We start from the raw sequence: 16,529 nt of genomic DNA on the forward strand, positions 1-16,529 counted from the left end.
TTTTGAGTCCTTTGTCCACTTCTTAGTGCCTCGGTATTTTACTTATTAATTTACATGCATTCTTTTTAAAAATATCTGTTTTCATACATTTTATTTATTTTTTTTACAAATTCACATTAGCAACTGCTGACTTAAATTTTTTTTTAAAAGATTTTATTTATTCACAAGAGGCACAGAGAGAGAGAGAGGCAGACACACAAGCAGAGAGAGAAGCAGGCTCCATGCAGGGAGCCTAATGTGAGACTCGATCCCAGGACTCCAGGATCATGCCCTGGGCTGAAGGCAGGCTCTAAACGGTTGAGCCACCCAGGGATCCCCTGATGACTTAATTTGTGTATCTTGTTTAACAATTTTTGTATTTTTATGTAGTCAAATCAATTGATTGTCCCCTTTGTGATTTCTGTCATTGCTTTCAAGCAAAGACATGCCCTTCCAGAAACATGGTGTCAATTTCACTTTCTTTTAGATTTTTACATTTATTTAAAAAAGATTTTATTTATTTGTTCATGAGAGACAAACAGAGAGGCAGAGACACCAGCAGAGAGAGAATCAGTCTCCCTCTGGGGAGCCTGACGTGGGACTCGATCCCAGGACCCTGGGATCATGATCTGAGCCAAAGGCAAACAGATGCTCAATCACTGAGAAACTCAGGAGCCCTACAATTTTTTTTACTTTTTATTTATTTATGATAGTCACACACACAGAGAGAGAGAGAGAGGCAGAGACACAGGCAGAGGGAGAAGCAGGCTCCATGCACCGGGAGCCTGACGTGGGATTCGATTCCGGGTCTCCAGGATCGCGCCCTGGGCCAAAGGCAGGCGCCAAACCGCTGCACCACCCAGGGATTCCCCCTAATTTTTTTTTAATTAAGATTTTAAATCCCTCTAGGGTAATGCTGTCCAAATGAAATACAATGCAAGTCACAAATGTGAGCCACATATGTAATTTTAAATTTCTGGTAGCCACATTTTTTAGAAAGTAAAAGGAATAGAACACAGAGGATTTTTAATAAAAATAATAGAACTATTCTGTATGATACCACAGTGGTGAATATATGTCATTGTATATTTGTCCAAATCCATAGAACCTGCCACCAGAAGTGAACTCTAATGTAAACTATGAGCCTTGGGTGATAATGACGTGTCAATGTAGGTTCATCAGTTGTAACAAATGTCCCACTCTGGTGGAGAATGTCCATAGAGGCTGTGTGTGTGGTGGGAGGAACAAGGTATGTGAGACACCCCTATACTTCCTGCTCAATTTTGCTATGATTCTAAAACTGCCTTTAGGGATGCCTGGGTGGCTCAGCGGTTGAGCACCTGCCTTCTGCCCAGGGCGGGATCCTGGAGCCCCGGGATCGAGTCCCACTTTGGGCTCCCTGCATGGAGCCTGCTTCTCTCTCTGGCTATGTCTCTGCCTCTCTCCCTCTCTCTCTGTGTGTGTCTCTCATGAATAAATAAATAAATAAAATATTTGAAAGAAAATAAAAAAATAAAACAGCCCTTAAAAATAAAGCTTATTCATTAAAAAAATTATAAAGCATAAAAAAGTAAAAAGAAACAGATGAAATCAATTTTAATAATATATCTTATTTTTCCCAATATATAAAAAATTGTTGCAACATGTAATCAATATAAGAAATTAATGAAATACTTCATTTGAGGAGTATTAAGTCTTGGAAAGTTGGCATGTATTTTACTCTTAGAGCACATCTGCATTCGTGCTAGTGACAAGCCACAGTTTCAATACTCAGCAGCCACATGTAGCTAGCTCATGGCCACCAGAGCTACAGCAAAGATCTAGAATTTGTTCAATTCAGAGGGAGGGCAGAGGGGGGAATGTTCTGATGGCCTGATTTACCTCCTCCTTCACTTTCACCTTCCACCTGCTGTCTCTTGAAAATTCCTGCCCTGCCAACCTGTGTTTTCTCACCTTCTCAGCGAACCCTGCCTGATTCCTGGATGTCATCCTGAACACCTGTGTCAGCCACCCACCACCCGGGGTCTCCTGAGCCTTCCACCACCCCACCGGGGCTTCCAGTGACTACTGTCCCCTCCCATGCCCTGGCCTTCAGGCTGTAGATTCTACCCAGGTGCTACCAGAGGGGCCATCCCAGAATTTCCACCTATGCAGCCCCTCCGTGTTCTGGTGAAGGCATCAATCATAGTAATTATTATGGAACAATAGTCCTCACATTGGGCAGCCCGTGGGGGGCACAGGGGTTTAGCGCTGCCTTCAGCCCAGGGCCTGATCCTGGAGACATGGGATCGAGTCCCACGTTGGGCTCCCGGTGCATGGAGCCTGCTTCTCCCTCTGCCTGTGTCTCTGCCTCTCTCTCTGTGTGGGTCTCTCATGAATAAATAATAAATAAAATCTTTAAAAAATAATCCTAACATTGCACACTTAACTGGAATGCCAGGCTAACCCATGGCGGATCATCTTATCTAGTCTTCTGACCATCTTGGAGCTGGAACCATTTTGCACATAAAGGCCTCCATCAGCTTGTGAGCACGGATAGGGCGCTCCTAGGCAATGGTCAAGGCCAGGGGAGGGAGGTTGGGGCCCCTCGAGCAGAAACTCCCGGACACCATCTAGAGGGTGGAGTCTGGTTTAGGAAGCCCCAGTTCCTTGGGCAGCCCGGGTGGCTCAGCGGTTTAGCACCTGCCTTCAACCCAGGACGTGATGATCGAGTCCCACGTCGGGCTCCCTGCATGTCTGCCTCTCGCTGTGTCTCTCATGAATAAATAAATAAAATCTTAAAAAAAAAAAAGTTTTAAAAGGAAGCCCCAGTTCCTCCAGTTTGCTGGGGAGAAGAGCTGGGTGTGCTCCCCAGAACCTGCCCGCAGGTCCTCAGGCCCGCCTCCCTTCCCCTCCACTCAGGACCCCGTCGGAGCCCCCGCACGAGGCGGCCTGGAGGTGGCGGCGCCTGCTGCCTCCCCCTCGAGTCCGCTCTCCGGGCTCCCTGCCTCGCGTGGGGCGCGCCCGGGCCACCGCCCGCCGGACACCTCGGGGTGGGGGGCGGGACGCGCGGGGCGGGCGCTCTCGGCTTGGGGCGGGGCCGACATCTGAGCCCCGCACAAAACCGCGCGGCGGCTGCGGGCCTGGCGGGCCGGCGGACTCCTGGCACCCCCGCCCCCGCCCGCGCCCGCGCCCGCGCCCCGCGCCCCGCGCCCCGCGCCCCGCGCCCCGCACCCGCGGAACCATGAGCGGCCGAGTCGGGGACCTGAGCCCCCCGCAGCAGGAGGCGCTGGCCAGGGTGAGCGGCTTCGGCCGGGAGGCTCGGGAGGGGGGGAGCTGCCTGGCGCTGCCCACCTGGGCTGGAGCCCCGGCGTTTGGATGGAAAAGGGGTCCTTGCGAGCCTCCTGTCCCGCTCACCCCCCTGCGCCCAGTGGCTGAGGCAGACGTGTATGGGACACTGGACTTGAACCCTTCCCTGGGCTGCCCTGGGGCCAAATCCCGCTTTCCCCTCCCGCCCTCTGCTGGCCCTTGTCCCCTGGTTTTGGGGGTAGGGTGGTGCTGCCGTCCCCGGCAGCCTTGGGCGCACCGCCCCGCAGATCTCCTGCCCGGATTGCAACATCTGTTTGTTTGGTTTCTCTTTGTGGCTTTCCGACTCCCCAGGGCGGAAGCCGTCTCCCCATCGCTGGTGTTTCCATTAAAGAGGAATGGAGGGGTTTGGGGGATTTCAAGGCAGTCCGTCAAGCTGCCGCTGAGAGTGCCACACCCTGGGGAAGGTGGACATATTCAGGTCTTAGGTGCCACAGCATTAATTTGATTAGGAGATGGCAGGGCCTGGAAACTGTGACTTTAGGTTAGGGGAGTGGGGTGACAGACCTGGCTTACACTTTGGGCCAAAGAAGGGCAGGTTTCGGACTTGGGGAGACAATGATTTCTTTTATGGCTCCCACCCTGGGGAGGATCCTCCAGGGAGGAATGAAGACCCCTGATGGAGGAGGACCCTGGATGAATTCTTGGTGAAGGAGAGAAAGGTCCCAGATGAAGAGTGTGTGTGTGTGTGTGTGTGTGTGTGTGTGTGTGTGTGTGTGTGTGAATTTCCAGGTAAAGGATGAGGTTCCAGGAGCAGAGAGTCTTGAGCTGAAGGAGGGGTCCTCAAGAGAAGCAGGAGGGGGAGTCCCCTGGTTAACCCTCTCCCTCCCCACTGGCAGAGGCCTCAGGGGGAGCCCTGACACTAGGCTCTTGGGAGGGGCTGGACACCTGGCCTTTGGGGGTGAATTATGATGGAAATGCTTGTGGGTCAAAGAGCTTTAAACAATGTAAAAAGAGCTTATTCTTATTTTTTTCCATTATTTAATAGAAATGAATGCTAGTTGTTTTAAAAATTAGGGAGAAAAAGGAAAGTAGGAAAAAGAAGTCACCCGTGGTCCCAGAGGTCTAGACAACCATGCCTAGGAGCATTTCCTTCTAAGTTTTTTACCTTAGCCTAGTTTTAACCACCATGGTTGGGCTGCCAGAGGCTGCTTTCTCCATTTGGCCTCATTGTTCTTTTTTGTTTGTTTTGATTTTTTTTTTAAAGATTCTATTTATTTATTCCCGAGACACACAGAGAGAGGCAGAGACAAAGGCAGAAGGAAGAGCAGGCTCCCTCAGGAGAGCCCAATGAGGGACTCAGTCCCAGGACCCTGGGATCACGACCTGAGCCAAAGGCAGATGCTCAACCACCAAGCCGCTCAGGTGCCCCAGTAGGGCCTCATTGTTAAGATATTTTTTCCATTAAGTTACTCCGGACCCTTCCCAGCACCTGCTTAGTGGCTTTATCTTTTACTTGACGTGCGTCCCAAGGGTGGGGTGGCTTTGAGACTGGAAGGTGTGGACTCCTCCTGGCCTTGTAGCTTTTTCACTTTGTCCATGGGGAAGACCCTCCAGCACCCCAGCCTCCCTTCCCACATCCACAAAGCAGGGATGTGACCCTTGCTTCTCCTGCCTCAGGGCACATCCCAGAGGTTCACAGGAGGAACTCTGGTAATCTGAAGGGGCTGAGCATGCAGAATTATTGTTTCTTGATTATTGTGACTCTCCGTCGCTCCCCCTAAAAACTTCCTCAACTGATCCTTGTGCCTGCTGGGACTGGGTGGGCGATGATGATAGCTGGTGCTCTCGCTCACCTTAGTTGTTGACACTGGAGATGTTTCATCTTTTTATTTGTTTTTCATTATGTGATCAATACATGAACGCATTCTTTTTTTTTAAAAGATTTTATTTATTTATTCATGAGAGACACACAGAGAGAGAGGCAGTGACACAGGCAGAGGGAGAAGCAGGCTCCCAGCAGGGAGCCTGATGCTGGACTCCATCCCAGGACCCCAGCATTGTGACCTGAGCCAAAAGCAGATGCTCAACCACTGAGTCACCTAGGCGACCCCACATTCTTATTTTAAACATCATCCATAAAGCTAAAGGAGGTTTGGTGGATGACTGTCAAGATAGCATCCTCTGGCTTTGCTAACAATGACTTCTAATCCTAAATTCTCATTCATAGTTTCCCACAAACCCACCCCTCCAGGGTTTGCCTTCTGCTCCCTTAGTCCCCATTGAAGTGGGGCCTCTTTTCTCCCCCAGAACTGAGCCCCAGACCCATATCTAAACTTTCAACAGCTTTCCCAAACTCTGCCAGTGGGCAGAGCCTGCGTCAGCAGTTCAGCCCCTCTCTCCCCAGTCTTGACAGGGCCTGATGCGGCATCCCTGGCTTCTCTTGCAGTTCCTCCCTGCTGACCTTTGCCTGGGGTTGTTTCCACAAAGACTCCACTGTCTGGAGCTCTGGGCAGTCCACATTTGCTGAGTGCCCACATTTTTCTGGCACCTGCTGCAAGCTAAGATTGATACTAAGTGTTTTACCTGTACACACTCCTTTGACTGGCACAAATTTATCTTTATCCCCACTACACAGATGAGGAAACTGAAGCTCAGAGTGGTTCAGTAACTTGCTTTCAAATCTAGACTCATAAGATCCAGTATCAAGGGCAAGGTTCCTAAATTGTTCTGGTTTGCCTGCATCAGATTCACCAGCGATCTTTGTAAAAATGAGGATGTCAGGGCCCCACCTCAGACCTATAGAATAAGGATCTTGGGGAGGCAGAGAACCCCCAAAGTTTGAGAAGGACCCAACTCTGGTTGCCGTGGTGGGGTGCTCCATTCCCAGTTGGCAAAAAGATCCAGGCAGCTGCTGCTAACTGTGTGATCCCCACTCTGCAGGGTCCCTGGGAAGGACTGACAGGCTGAGTTTAAGAAGGATCGGGGTGGGGTTGGGAGCCCAGGGGTCATGGGAGCACCACTGACCATTATATCTCCCCCTCAGTTCCGGGACAAACTCCAGGACCTGCTGCCCACCCTGCCCAATGCCGATGAGTACTTCCTCCTGCGCTGGCTCCGAGGTGAGGCTGGCAGGGTCAGGGAGGCAGAGAGGGAGAGAGGGAAGAAGAGTTTCAGGGAAGCTGGTGGGACTTTGGAATCTGAGCTCCCCTCCAAATCAGCAGGGCACAAAAAACCCATCGAGCCTCAATTTCTACATCTATAAAGTGGGGTGGGACCACCTCCCCAAGGACTGTTGTGAACGTTAAATGAGAGGGTGTAGTACCTGGCAGTGGGTGGGCACATGGTCGAGGTGAGCTTGGAGTTCACACCTGGGAAGGTCTCAGGGTGACTGGCCTGGCCAGGCCTTGAGTCAGATAGGCCTGAATATATTCTTCAGGACTTGCCTGTGGGTCTGTCTCCAATTCCTTGAAGGCAAGGCTGTATGGTCCCCTGAGGGAACCTGACCACCCAAGCAGGTGCCCAGCAAATACTTCAGGAAATGGATGCCATTAAAGGTAGACAAGGAGTTTCTTCCAGGAATTGCCACAATAGTGTAAAATTAGAATAACAGAAACCAAGGTGGGGGAAATTCATTCCAATTCAACACACCCCATGGTATGTTGTTGAACTTGAATCAGGACAGAAGTCAGAAGCCAGGCTGGGAAGTGCACACGCAGCTTCGGAATCTGGCAAACCTGTGATCGAATCTCAGCTCTGCTGTGTGCTAGCAGTGGGCCTATGGCGCTCACTCATTGACTCAGCCTCACTTTTCTCTTCTGGGTAATGGGTATAATACTCGTCCCCGACCTTCAAGATGCTGTGAGTCAGACATGAGGTCATGGATGTGCACAGCACCTACTCAGAGGAAGCCCTCCCTTCTGTTCTGTTCTGTTTGGTACATTTTTTAATTATTTCTTTTTATTTTTTTTATTTCTAAAATAAAGCATCATATTTTCAATTAAAGTGAATTTATTTCTTCAAAATAAGTAATCACAACAATAGTTAACCATTTACTGGGAAGTTCCTGGGAACCAGGTAATGTGCCAAGCATTTTTTTTTTAAGATTTTATTTATTTATTCATGAGAGACACAGAGAGATAGAGAGTCAGAGACACAGGCAGAGGGAGAAGCAGGCCCTACACAGGGAGCCCGACGTGGGACTCGATCTTGGGTCTCCAGGATCACGCCCTAGGCTATAGGCAGCGCTAAACCGCTGAGCCACCAGGGCTGCCCTGTGCCAAGCATTTTATATGCTTTTATCTCATGTCATCCTTTGAATAACTGAAAAAAAATATTTCTATTTAACAGATAAAACTAAAACTTAGAGAAGGTAGGTGAGTTGCTCAAAGTTGCACAGCAAATAAAAGGACAAAACTAGAATTCAAGTCCAAGTCTGTCTGACTCAAAGCCTATGCTCCTCACTACCCCTAATACCAATGGGGTCTGGGCTCCCATGGAGACATCAATATTACAGGCTAGATCAACCTCTGGTTTTAAAAGTTTATAAAGGCTTGGATACTGATATCAAGGGCCTCTAAAGGCTTCTAGAGGATTAAAAGTCCTTGCTTTTTAAAACATGCAGGGCACCTGAGTGGCTCAGTCGGCTGAGTGGCCAACTCTTGATTTCAGCTCAGGTCATGATCTCAGGGTCTTGAGATTGAGCCCCAAGTGGGGCTTCATGCTCATTAGGGAGTCTGCTTGAGATTCTCTCTCACTCTCCCTTTGCCCCTCCCCTTCTGTGTTCCCTCTCCTTCTCTCTCTTTGTCTCTCTAAAATAAATAAACATTTTTTCCCCTAAGGATTTTATTTATTTATTCATGAGAGACAGAGAGACAGAGAGAGAGAGAGAGAGAGAGGCAGAGACACAGACAGAGGGAGAAGCAGGCTCCATGCAGGGAGCCTGACATGGGACTCGATCCCGGGTGTCCAGGATCACATCCTGGGTTGAAGGCGGTGCTAAACCGCTGAGCCACTGGACTGCCCATAAGTAAACATTTTTTAAAAATAAAATAACAAAAAATGCCCAGAGCCCTAATGTGTCCTTGAGATGTCACAAAAGGCTCAGGTACTCCTGTATTTCTGTATGAGTTTTCAGAGAACTATGAGTTCTAGATCCGACCTCAAGCCTCCTCTCATCTTGGCTCCTTTTGCAGCTCGGAACTTTGACCTGCAGAAATCTGAGGATATGCTCCGGAAGGTGAGGCCCCATTCTCATGAGTGTCCTGCCTCCCACACACTGTATCCCAAGGATCAGTAACAAAGAGTGGGAACTCTTGCCCTGCCCTGTTCTTGTGTGTTTCCTCCATTCCCCCTTGGATCCCTTTCTACATCAGACCTGGGTCCACCATGGCCTTCCTCTTGGCATTGCCATCCGCAGTTCTATGTCAGAGTCTGGGGATGCTTTGGTAAGGTCTTAGGGGCTGCAGGCAGAGGGACCCGACCTGATGCCCCCAGATGCCTTCAAAGTCTTTGTGGTAAGCAGTCTTCAGGTCCTGACATTTCTCCACAGCACATGGAGTTCCGGAAGCAACAGGACCTAGACAACATCCTCACATGGCAGCCCTCGGAGGTGAGCCCCATGCAGCATCTCCCCAGACCATCAGATGCCCCTCACACTCCCCCACATCCAGCCATCTAATGGAGCGGGGACATGGCCTAATAGGCTGGTTTGAGTCAGGATCTCACCCCCCACCACTCCCCATCCCCAGGTGATCCAGCTGTACGACTCTGGTGGTCTGACCGGCTATGACTATGAAGGTTGCCCCGTGTGGTTTGACATCATTGGGACCCTTGACCCCAAGGGTCTTCTCCTGTCAGCCTCCAAGCAGGAGCTGATCCGGAAGCGCATCAGGGTCTGTGAGCTGCTTTTGAGGGAGTGTGAGCTGCAGAGTCAGAAGGTAAGTGACTGGGTCCAGAATGGGAAGTACACGGTGGGCCCAATCTGTCTAAAGGGTGGCACCAGGACCAGGTAGGAAAGGCATGCTGCCTCTGCTTCTCCCCAGGCCTCAGCATTCTGGGCTTTGATGGGACATGGCTTCTTTTGCGGTCACCCATCTGTGAGCATCTAACATGCCCATGGTACTCTCTGCTGGCAAGTGCCAAGGGTCACCAAAGCCCTTTCCCCTCTGATCTTGGGTGAGTTGTTGACCTTGGGTGCAGTGAGTACTCTAGCTCTGTTCTCCGGGAACCCTGGGAACAGTGGATGGTCAGCTTTGCTTATGGAAAAGATGTCCCCAGTTGTAAACTGCATAACTCTAACACCTAACAGGGGAGCCATTGCTTTGTGCATCCCTGAGAGCAGTGACTCTGAAAACTTGGCACATCCGTCATGGGTCCCTAGAAGCTAATATGGAATTGCTACTATATACATATATATATATATATATATATATATATATATATATATATATATTGAGTCCTGTGGGGCATAGGGTTTTTAAGCCAGGAAGGACCCACACCCACCTGTACAGATCTTCTTTTTGCTCTAGCTCTATTTCCTGGTCCATACCCTACAGAATGAATCTAATGCCAAATGTGGTCTGTTAGTTTTGTGAGTTTAAGTGTCCACATGAGCCTAAGAAGACACCTGGGTGGGGAGTTCTTATGTCACTTTGGGATGACCTGCCTAATGGCGAGGACAGGGCCTGTGTCCTCAGTGTCTGTCATGGAGCTGGACACCAGGTAGACCCTCCCGGCAAAGATTTGTGGCAAACATGAGAGACTTGTAAACACCCTATTCAGTGCCTGGTTTGAATAGATGTGTATCTCTCGAACAAGATGGCTGATTTTATGGGGTCACAGCAGTGTCTTCTACTTCATGGACGTTTCCAATCAGAGCTGATAATTGTGTGATGACAATACTAGTAATAACGTCTGCTGATATTTATCAGGGACCAGCATGTATCAGGCACTGGGATTTTTGTAAATTATCTTACTGAATCCTCCCGGAAACTATCAGAACCTGGAATTATACTCATTTCACGGAGGGAGAAAATAAGGCTCAGAGGAGTTAAAAACCCACCCAAGGCCACACAGCCTGCTAGCTGTGTAGCTGTGGCTTGACACACCCTGGGACTGTAGACACCAGCTGATACAGTATACTGTTGTACAGAGAGATGCCCAATGAGCAATGAGTGAGGTCTTTAACTCTATAGTTAACTAATTCTGGGAAATGGTGTTGAGCAAACACTGTGATAAGGGGCCACTGTGCCGGGGCTCAGAGGCAGCATCTTCTTAGACCCTAGGTGGGCTCTGTCTGTTTGGAAAACCCTGGGCAGTTGGGGGCAGGGGTGGCAGGAAGGTGGGAGCAGTGCAGGTTTCCCTGGCTGGGACCTCCTGCCCAGAGTTGTTGTCTGACCTATAGACTTGTGCTGTCTCATGTAGCTGGGCAAGAAGATTGAGACGGTGCTGATGGTGTTTGACATGGAGGGGCTCAGTCTGAAACACCTGTGGAAGCCAGCTGTAGAGATCTACCAGCAGGTGAGGTAGGCAGCTGGCTCGAGGCCAATAGGTAGCCACTGCCCACACCAGCTCCCAGTCCATGGAGGAGGGGTCACCCCCTACCGGCCCCTAGAGCAGCCAGTGAAGCTGGCCTGGGATCCCCCCTCCAAGGAAAAAGAGGAGCAAGAGTATTCCAGAGGATGAAGTCCATCTCATGGGGAAGATGTATGGCCAGGGGGTGGGGGTGGTAGGGGCTCTTGTCTCAGCAGCATTGAAGCCACCAAATCCCCGCATAGAATGTGTTGGAGCAGGATCTTGACCAGATTCATCTTGCCACAGTTTTTTGCCATCCTGGAAGCAAATTATCCTGAGACGCTGAAGAATTTAATTGTCATTCGAGGTGAGCCCATGATGGGGATGACCCCTTGAGGGAGGAGGAATGGGAATGGGGGGAACAGTGGGTAAATCACCCAGTTCAGGGCTTCTCAAACCATCCTTGGTGTCAGATAAGTTATAAGTTTCTAAATGTATACTGTTATTGTCTTTATTTTTCTTGGTGTGGAATGGTAACGGCTAGTTCATGGGCCACACTGGTTGAGAGACATGCTTTGAGTGGGAATGGTCCCCGTTGGTGATGGTTGTATAGTGAGGGGGCCACCGTGTGTGCTCTAGGATCAAATGATCTGCTTTCCAATCTAGCTAGCTCGGCAATTTTGAACAAGTCTACTTAACCTTACTAAGCCGCAGTTCTCCCAATCTGTAAAATAAGGATACTCTGACACCTTTCCTATGACAGCTGTGAGGTTAAATGAGACAGTCTTTGGAGGAGTAGCACAGAGGCTGGCCAGTCAGTGTGAGCAGTTCAGGTGGGACATGAGGTCTAATGCCCTGTCTCCTTGCACCCAAGAAAATTCCAAGACAACTTGGGAAAACTCTGAGTGGGGACAGGAGGCACCACTGGGAAATCCACATTACTGACACCCTACAACGGTGTGGGGGGGCAGCCATTTATTGAGAGCCAGGCACTGTGCCAAGTGTTCTGCATACATAGTTTAATTTATCTCCCTTTTATAGTTAACAGCACTAAGCCTCAGAGAGGGTGGGTAACTAGCTGAAGGTCACACAGCCGCAAATGGCAGAATCTAGAACTGTCCAACTCCTATCCAGTCCAGGGCTCCTGGCCGTGACCGTATGCCAGGTCCTCTCTAGCCCAGCTTCCCAAAGAAGTTTCATGTGTTTCAGCCCCCAAGCTGTTCCCTGTGGCCTTCAACTTGGTCAAGTTTTTCATGAGTGAGGAAACACAAAGGAAGATAGTGATTCTGGGAGGTGAGTGACTTGGCCTCCTAGCTATGCCCATCGTGGCCTGGGCAAGCAGAGGTCGAGGTGAAAGCCCCCATTTCTCCCTGGCTTATCCTCTTTACCCACACACTGACCTTGGCCTTAACCCTCGCTGGCCTTTGCACACTCAGATGGTGCTTCAGACCCTAGGCCCCAGCCTGGGTGGCCACATAAAGCATTTGGGTGCTTCAGGAGTAAGTGCTCAGGGGAGCAAGCCAAGGACATATCAAGTTTTCCTCCCTGGGCTTTGCTTCTCTGCCCTCTTTTGAGCATCCCTGAGCCCCCACAGAACCCCCCCTCAACCAGTCCCCCCGACCCACGCCACCTTGCTTCCACAGGCAACTGGAAGCAGGAGCTGCTAAGGTTCATCAGCCCTGAGCAGCTGCCCGTGGAGTTTGGAGGGACCATGACTGACCCTGATGGCAACCCTAAGTGCCTGACCAAGGTATAGGGTGCCCAGAGGATGTGGATGAGGATGAGGCAGGACGGGTGTTGGCCATGGTCTAGTGATCGCTCACCAGCCCTCACCCACAGATCAAATACGGGGGCATTGTGCCCAAGAGCTACTACCTGCGCAACCAGGTGAAGACACACTATGAGCACACGGTGACGGTGGCCCGAGGCTCCTTCGTGCAGGTGGAGAACGAAATCCTGTTCCCGGGCTGTGTGCTTAGGTAGGAATGGCAGCCACTCCACACCTGGGCGCAGCTGGGAGGGGCCCAGAGCCCAGGCAGGTGGTCGTTATTGGGGCCCTCTGTCCATGCAGGTGGCAGTTCGCGTCAGATGGGGCAGATATCGGCTTCGGGGTTTTCCTGAAGACCAAGACAAGCGAGCGGGAGTGGGCAGGGGAGATGGTGGAGGTGCTGCCCATCCAGCGCTACAAAGCTCACGTGGTACCTGAGGACGGGAGCCTCACCTGCCTCAACACCGGCGTCTGTGAGAGCTGTGGGATTCACTGGAGTCGTTTTCCTCCTTATGGCAGAGAAATGAACTGATACCCCTTGCCAGGCTGTCCTGTGTGCCCTCAATTTCCAGCTCTCAGGGAGGGGTGGGGGTCTCCGCAAGCTACTAGGTCCTGTGGTTGCCAGGGGCATTGGCTTCACAGCCTTCGATCTGGTGAGTGACCCCTGGGTACAAGGGCAGATATGCATGTTAGAGATTGGGATTCACAGCCTGAGGCCGCTCACTCCCTGGAAGCCCTTCCTCAACAGGCTAAGAGACAGGTAAATAAAGTCATGGACTAATCTTCAGGGGTCCTAGCCTGCCCAGGAGCATGGGCAGTCCCACTGTGCAAATCCCAAAGAGTTGCTTCTTCCATGCGTTTATCCTTCATTCTCAAGCCACCCAAGCCAGATGCAGTCTGGTCCGTCTTACGGGAAGCCGTGTTCCCCAGGAACAGCATTGACCTCCCGCTTCTGTAGGGAACAGAGCTAGGAAGGGGACTCAAGGTTGAGGAGCATGAGCTTTACTAACGCTTTGGTTAATACATATCCAGTTCACCCCTGTGGAAAGGGAGAATTCGAAGGGTGGAGACTGAGGAATCTGGGTAACTCATCACATCCCAGAATTCACTTTGCACCTTGTCACTGAAGGGAATGCCTTCTTTAAAAGGCATGATGGAAAAGTGGCTTAGAGAGCTCAGCCCTCTCCTCTGGGGAAAGCAGGGCTTCCCTCTCGGTTGGAATCTCAGGATAAGGGAATCCTAATCTCTCCCTTCCCTCGTTCTGTACTCATCGGAAAGTCCTCTTGACCTCTGTAGGCCGCAGCATCCCCATCCTTAAAATGGGGATGATAGCACCTGCTGTGGAGCTGCTATGGGGATTCGGAAAGCTGGAAGCACCCATGTGATGCCTGGCAAAGAAAAGGGGCTGGCGCATGCAGGGGGTTAGGGATGCACGAGGTGCACAAGGAGATGGCCCGAGCAGTGGGCTCTGCAGGTGGTGCAGTGGCTGACCCTCCAGCACTGCCCACGGTCCTGGGCCCATTCCCCAGGGCACCGGGTTGCAGATATGTCAGCCTTGCTTTGCCTGACGACTTCTCCACCCTTGCAGATGTCCTGCGTTTTGACAACACCTACAGCCTGATGCACACCAAGAAGGTCAGCTACACTGTGGACGTGCTGCTCCCAGACAAGGCCTCTGAGGAGAAGATTCAAGGTCTCGAGGCAGGGAGACCACCCCCAGCGCAGTGAAGACCCTGGCTGCCTCTGTGCCTGTGCTCTTCAACCCCTCAGCACCCCCTCCCTGTCCCCTGCCCGCCTGGGTGGGGTGGTGTTTGGAGGAGCCACCCCCTACTCCCACCCCCACCTCCCCATCTCACCTGCTTGTGGCCCACCTGGCACAGTGGCAGAGCAGGAAGGGGACATCCAGGCCATAGGCCACACTCAGGATTCACACAGGAGACCCAATCTCCCATTCACAGAGACTGAGCTTGAGGACATTGGGGATGAACCAGGGGCCGCCAAGAAAGTGTCCTGCCCACAGGAGCTGCCCTTCTGTCACTCCTGGAAAGGCCTACCAGTGCCAGGACTCACCCATAGCTAGTGATCTTGCTTGGAGCCGTGTGCATGAACCCCAGGCCATGCAGGGAGCAGAGCATCAAGTCTGAAGAACAGGGAAGCCCCGCTGTCTGCAATCGGGGCTCAGCAGGGATGGACAGGGCCAGCTGGAGGTGACCAGGTGGAGGGATGGGGCCAGCTGGGTGGTGGAGCTTGTAGTTTTGGTTCTGGGAGGGCACCAAGGCTTTTTGGAGTTGTCCTCTTGCCTTTGGAAGGAAGATGAGAAATGGAGCATGAGGCCCAGCAGGGCTGGCCATCGGGAGGAAAAGCCACGCTCAGTCACACAGAGCTAAATGGGTGAAGGCTGAATCTCTCAGAATTCTCAGTGACCCCGGCCTTCCCCTCCCCACCTGCTGTGATCCAGCTGACATTCAGCTTGGGTTCCTTCTGGCTAAGGACCATGACTATAGCAGAGCTGGAGAGAAGTGGAACCTACTGGAATAAAGTAGAATGTGCTGGGGTGGAGCTGTCATCCCAGGGGCTTATTGGAGACTCTGATTTACTTCTTGGAGAATTGTCAAGTTTTTCTTCTGTCTGCCAACTCCCCACCACCCCACCCCAAATGAAGCTCAGTAGCTGGCCAGTGATGGCTCCTGTTTCCCAAAGGCTGGCTCTCCTGGTGCCCACAGCCCACAGTCAGGACCGCCGTCTCCTCTGCTGGGTGAACTGCACCCAACAGAGCAGACCTGACCCAGAATGAGTCAGTGAAGCTGCTGAGTGGTCAGATGTCCCCTGTTAAAAGGGGTCCTTGGTGCAAAGCATTAGCATCCTGGCTGCAAAGACCCTTCCCAGAGGCTAGAAGCCTCAGCAAACATCAACACTCGGGGGCTTTGCAAACAAAAAGCCGGCTTGGGCTCCTTTCTTGCTCTCGGATTCTGTGATTTCATTTTTTCCATTTAATAGATTTCCTGATTTCCCAGGGCCTGTTCTTCCCAGGCAAGAAAATGAGGAGGCTTGGGAAGGTGGAGGTCTTCAGGTGAGCTACGTGAAGTCCCTGGGGCCCCAGGCCTTCCACCTGTGGCAGCTGCATCACCCATGGTTCAGCACGCAGTCTGAACAGGGGCTCTGCTGCTATAGAAAGCAAACTAAAGGAAACAATTGAAGTCAGTGCACTGAGGCATTGCTGGCCCAACAGTGTTGGAGGGGTTTGGCAAGAAAAAAACCCTGCCATGTCCATGCCAAGTAGACAGCCCAGGGCTGTCAGGGAAAAAGCACAAGATGTTCTTGTGTCCAAGGGCAGCTCCTGCATCCCTGCTGCAACAGGCTCTCCCACCACCCCCCACTGCACTGGGGGCCACCCTCTGTGCAGCCTCTCCAGGTGCAGAGGCACTTGGGAGGTCCAGAGCCACCCACCTTCCCTGTAGGCTATAGAGAGCATGGCCGGCTGGTGTATAAGGGCCCCACATCAGGTTTCTCTGGGTCCACCTGTTGTCCTGATGGGTGAGGAGGAGGAGCTCACAAGGCTTCACTTCAGCCTCATATCCCCGGCCTAAAAACAAAGGATTCATAAACAAGGGGTTCATGGATTTAAACCTGGATTCTTGCCTTTCCAACCACCCACAGCCAATTTCCCACCATCAGCACAGCCTCATCTGGGTGATTGGTCGCACCATGCACAAGGGTGTAATTTGCACAAATATGGACTGCCCAGGGAGTGGCAGGTAAAGGACTGAGGGATCCAGCAGGGGCACCGGTGACTCTGAATCCCAGAGCCAGCAGAATGCACCGCATGTGAAGCAGTGAGTGCAGTGGTCACCCTCAGAAGTGAGGGAAGGATCTCCTGTCTGGCAAGGTGGACAGGGGACATGTCCTCAGCAACTCCATCCCTGACTCAACACCATCACTTCTTTACAAAAAAAAAAAAGGAAGTAGCCCAGAGAGGGGCTGG

The 16,529-nt window shown here is 51.5% G+C and overlaps 1 protein-coding gene across 3 annotated transcripts; it reads left to right on the top strand.

Annotated features, from left to right (window-relative positions):
• Nucleotides 1-3,118: 3,118 nt before the first annotated feature.
• On the top strand, nucleotides 3,119-15,126 carry LOC129508109 (SEC14-like protein 4). 3 transcript variants are annotated; one of them, XR_008664135.1, is made up of 12 exons: nucleotides 3,119-3,256; nucleotides 6,311-6,386; nucleotides 8,460-8,503; nucleotides 8,816-8,875; nucleotides 9,015-9,203; nucleotides 10,690-10,790; nucleotides 11,043-11,146; nucleotides 11,989-12,072; nucleotides 12,423-12,529; nucleotides 12,619-12,758; nucleotides 12,851-13,200; nucleotides 14,136-14,275. XR_008664135.1 is itself a non-coding variant. In XM_055323035.1 (12 exons), the coding sequence occupies exons 1-12, from the start codon at nucleotides 3,203-3,205 to the stop codon at nucleotides 14,273-14,275; spliced, it is 1,269 nt and encodes a 422-aa protein (XP_055179010.1). In that variant the 5' UTR covers nucleotides 3,119-3,202; the 3' UTR covers nucleotides 14,276-15,126. The 3 variants fall into 3 exon arrangements, 2 of the variants coding, with proteins under 2 accessions (XP_055179010.1, XP_055179011.1); XM_055323035.1 differs by having other exon boundaries at nucleotides 12,851-13,020; nucleotides 14,136-15,126; XM_055323036.1 differs by having other exon boundaries at nucleotides 10,690-10,785; nucleotides 11,086-11,146; nucleotides 12,851-13,020; nucleotides 14,136-15,126.
• Nucleotides 15,127-16,529: the final 1,403 nt, after the last annotated feature.

This window comes from Nyctereutes procyonoides, unplaced genomic scaffold (genome assembly GCF_905146905.1).
Source record: "Nyctereutes procyonoides isolate TBG_1078 unplaced genomic scaffold, NYPRO_anot_genome, whole genome shotgun sequence".
NCBI lineage: Eukaryota > Metazoa > Chordata > Mammalia > Carnivora > Canidae > Nyctereutes > Nyctereutes procyonoides.

Excerpts from the sequence above, each read along its gene's own strand:
- LOC129508109 (XM_055323035.1), top strand. The coding sequence starts at position 3,203 with ATGAGCGGCCGAGTCGGGGACCTGAGCCCCCCGCAGCAGGAGGCGCTG. Across the intron at positions 3,257-6,310 it reads AGCAGGAGGCGCTGGCCAGG|TTCCGGGACAAACTCCAGGA; the intron begins GTGAGCGGCTTC and ends TCTCCCCCTCAG. Across the intron at positions 13,021-14,135 it reads CTGCCTCAACACCGGCGTCT|ATGTCCTGCGTTTTGACAAC; the intron begins GTGAGAGCTGTG and ends CCACCCTTGCAG.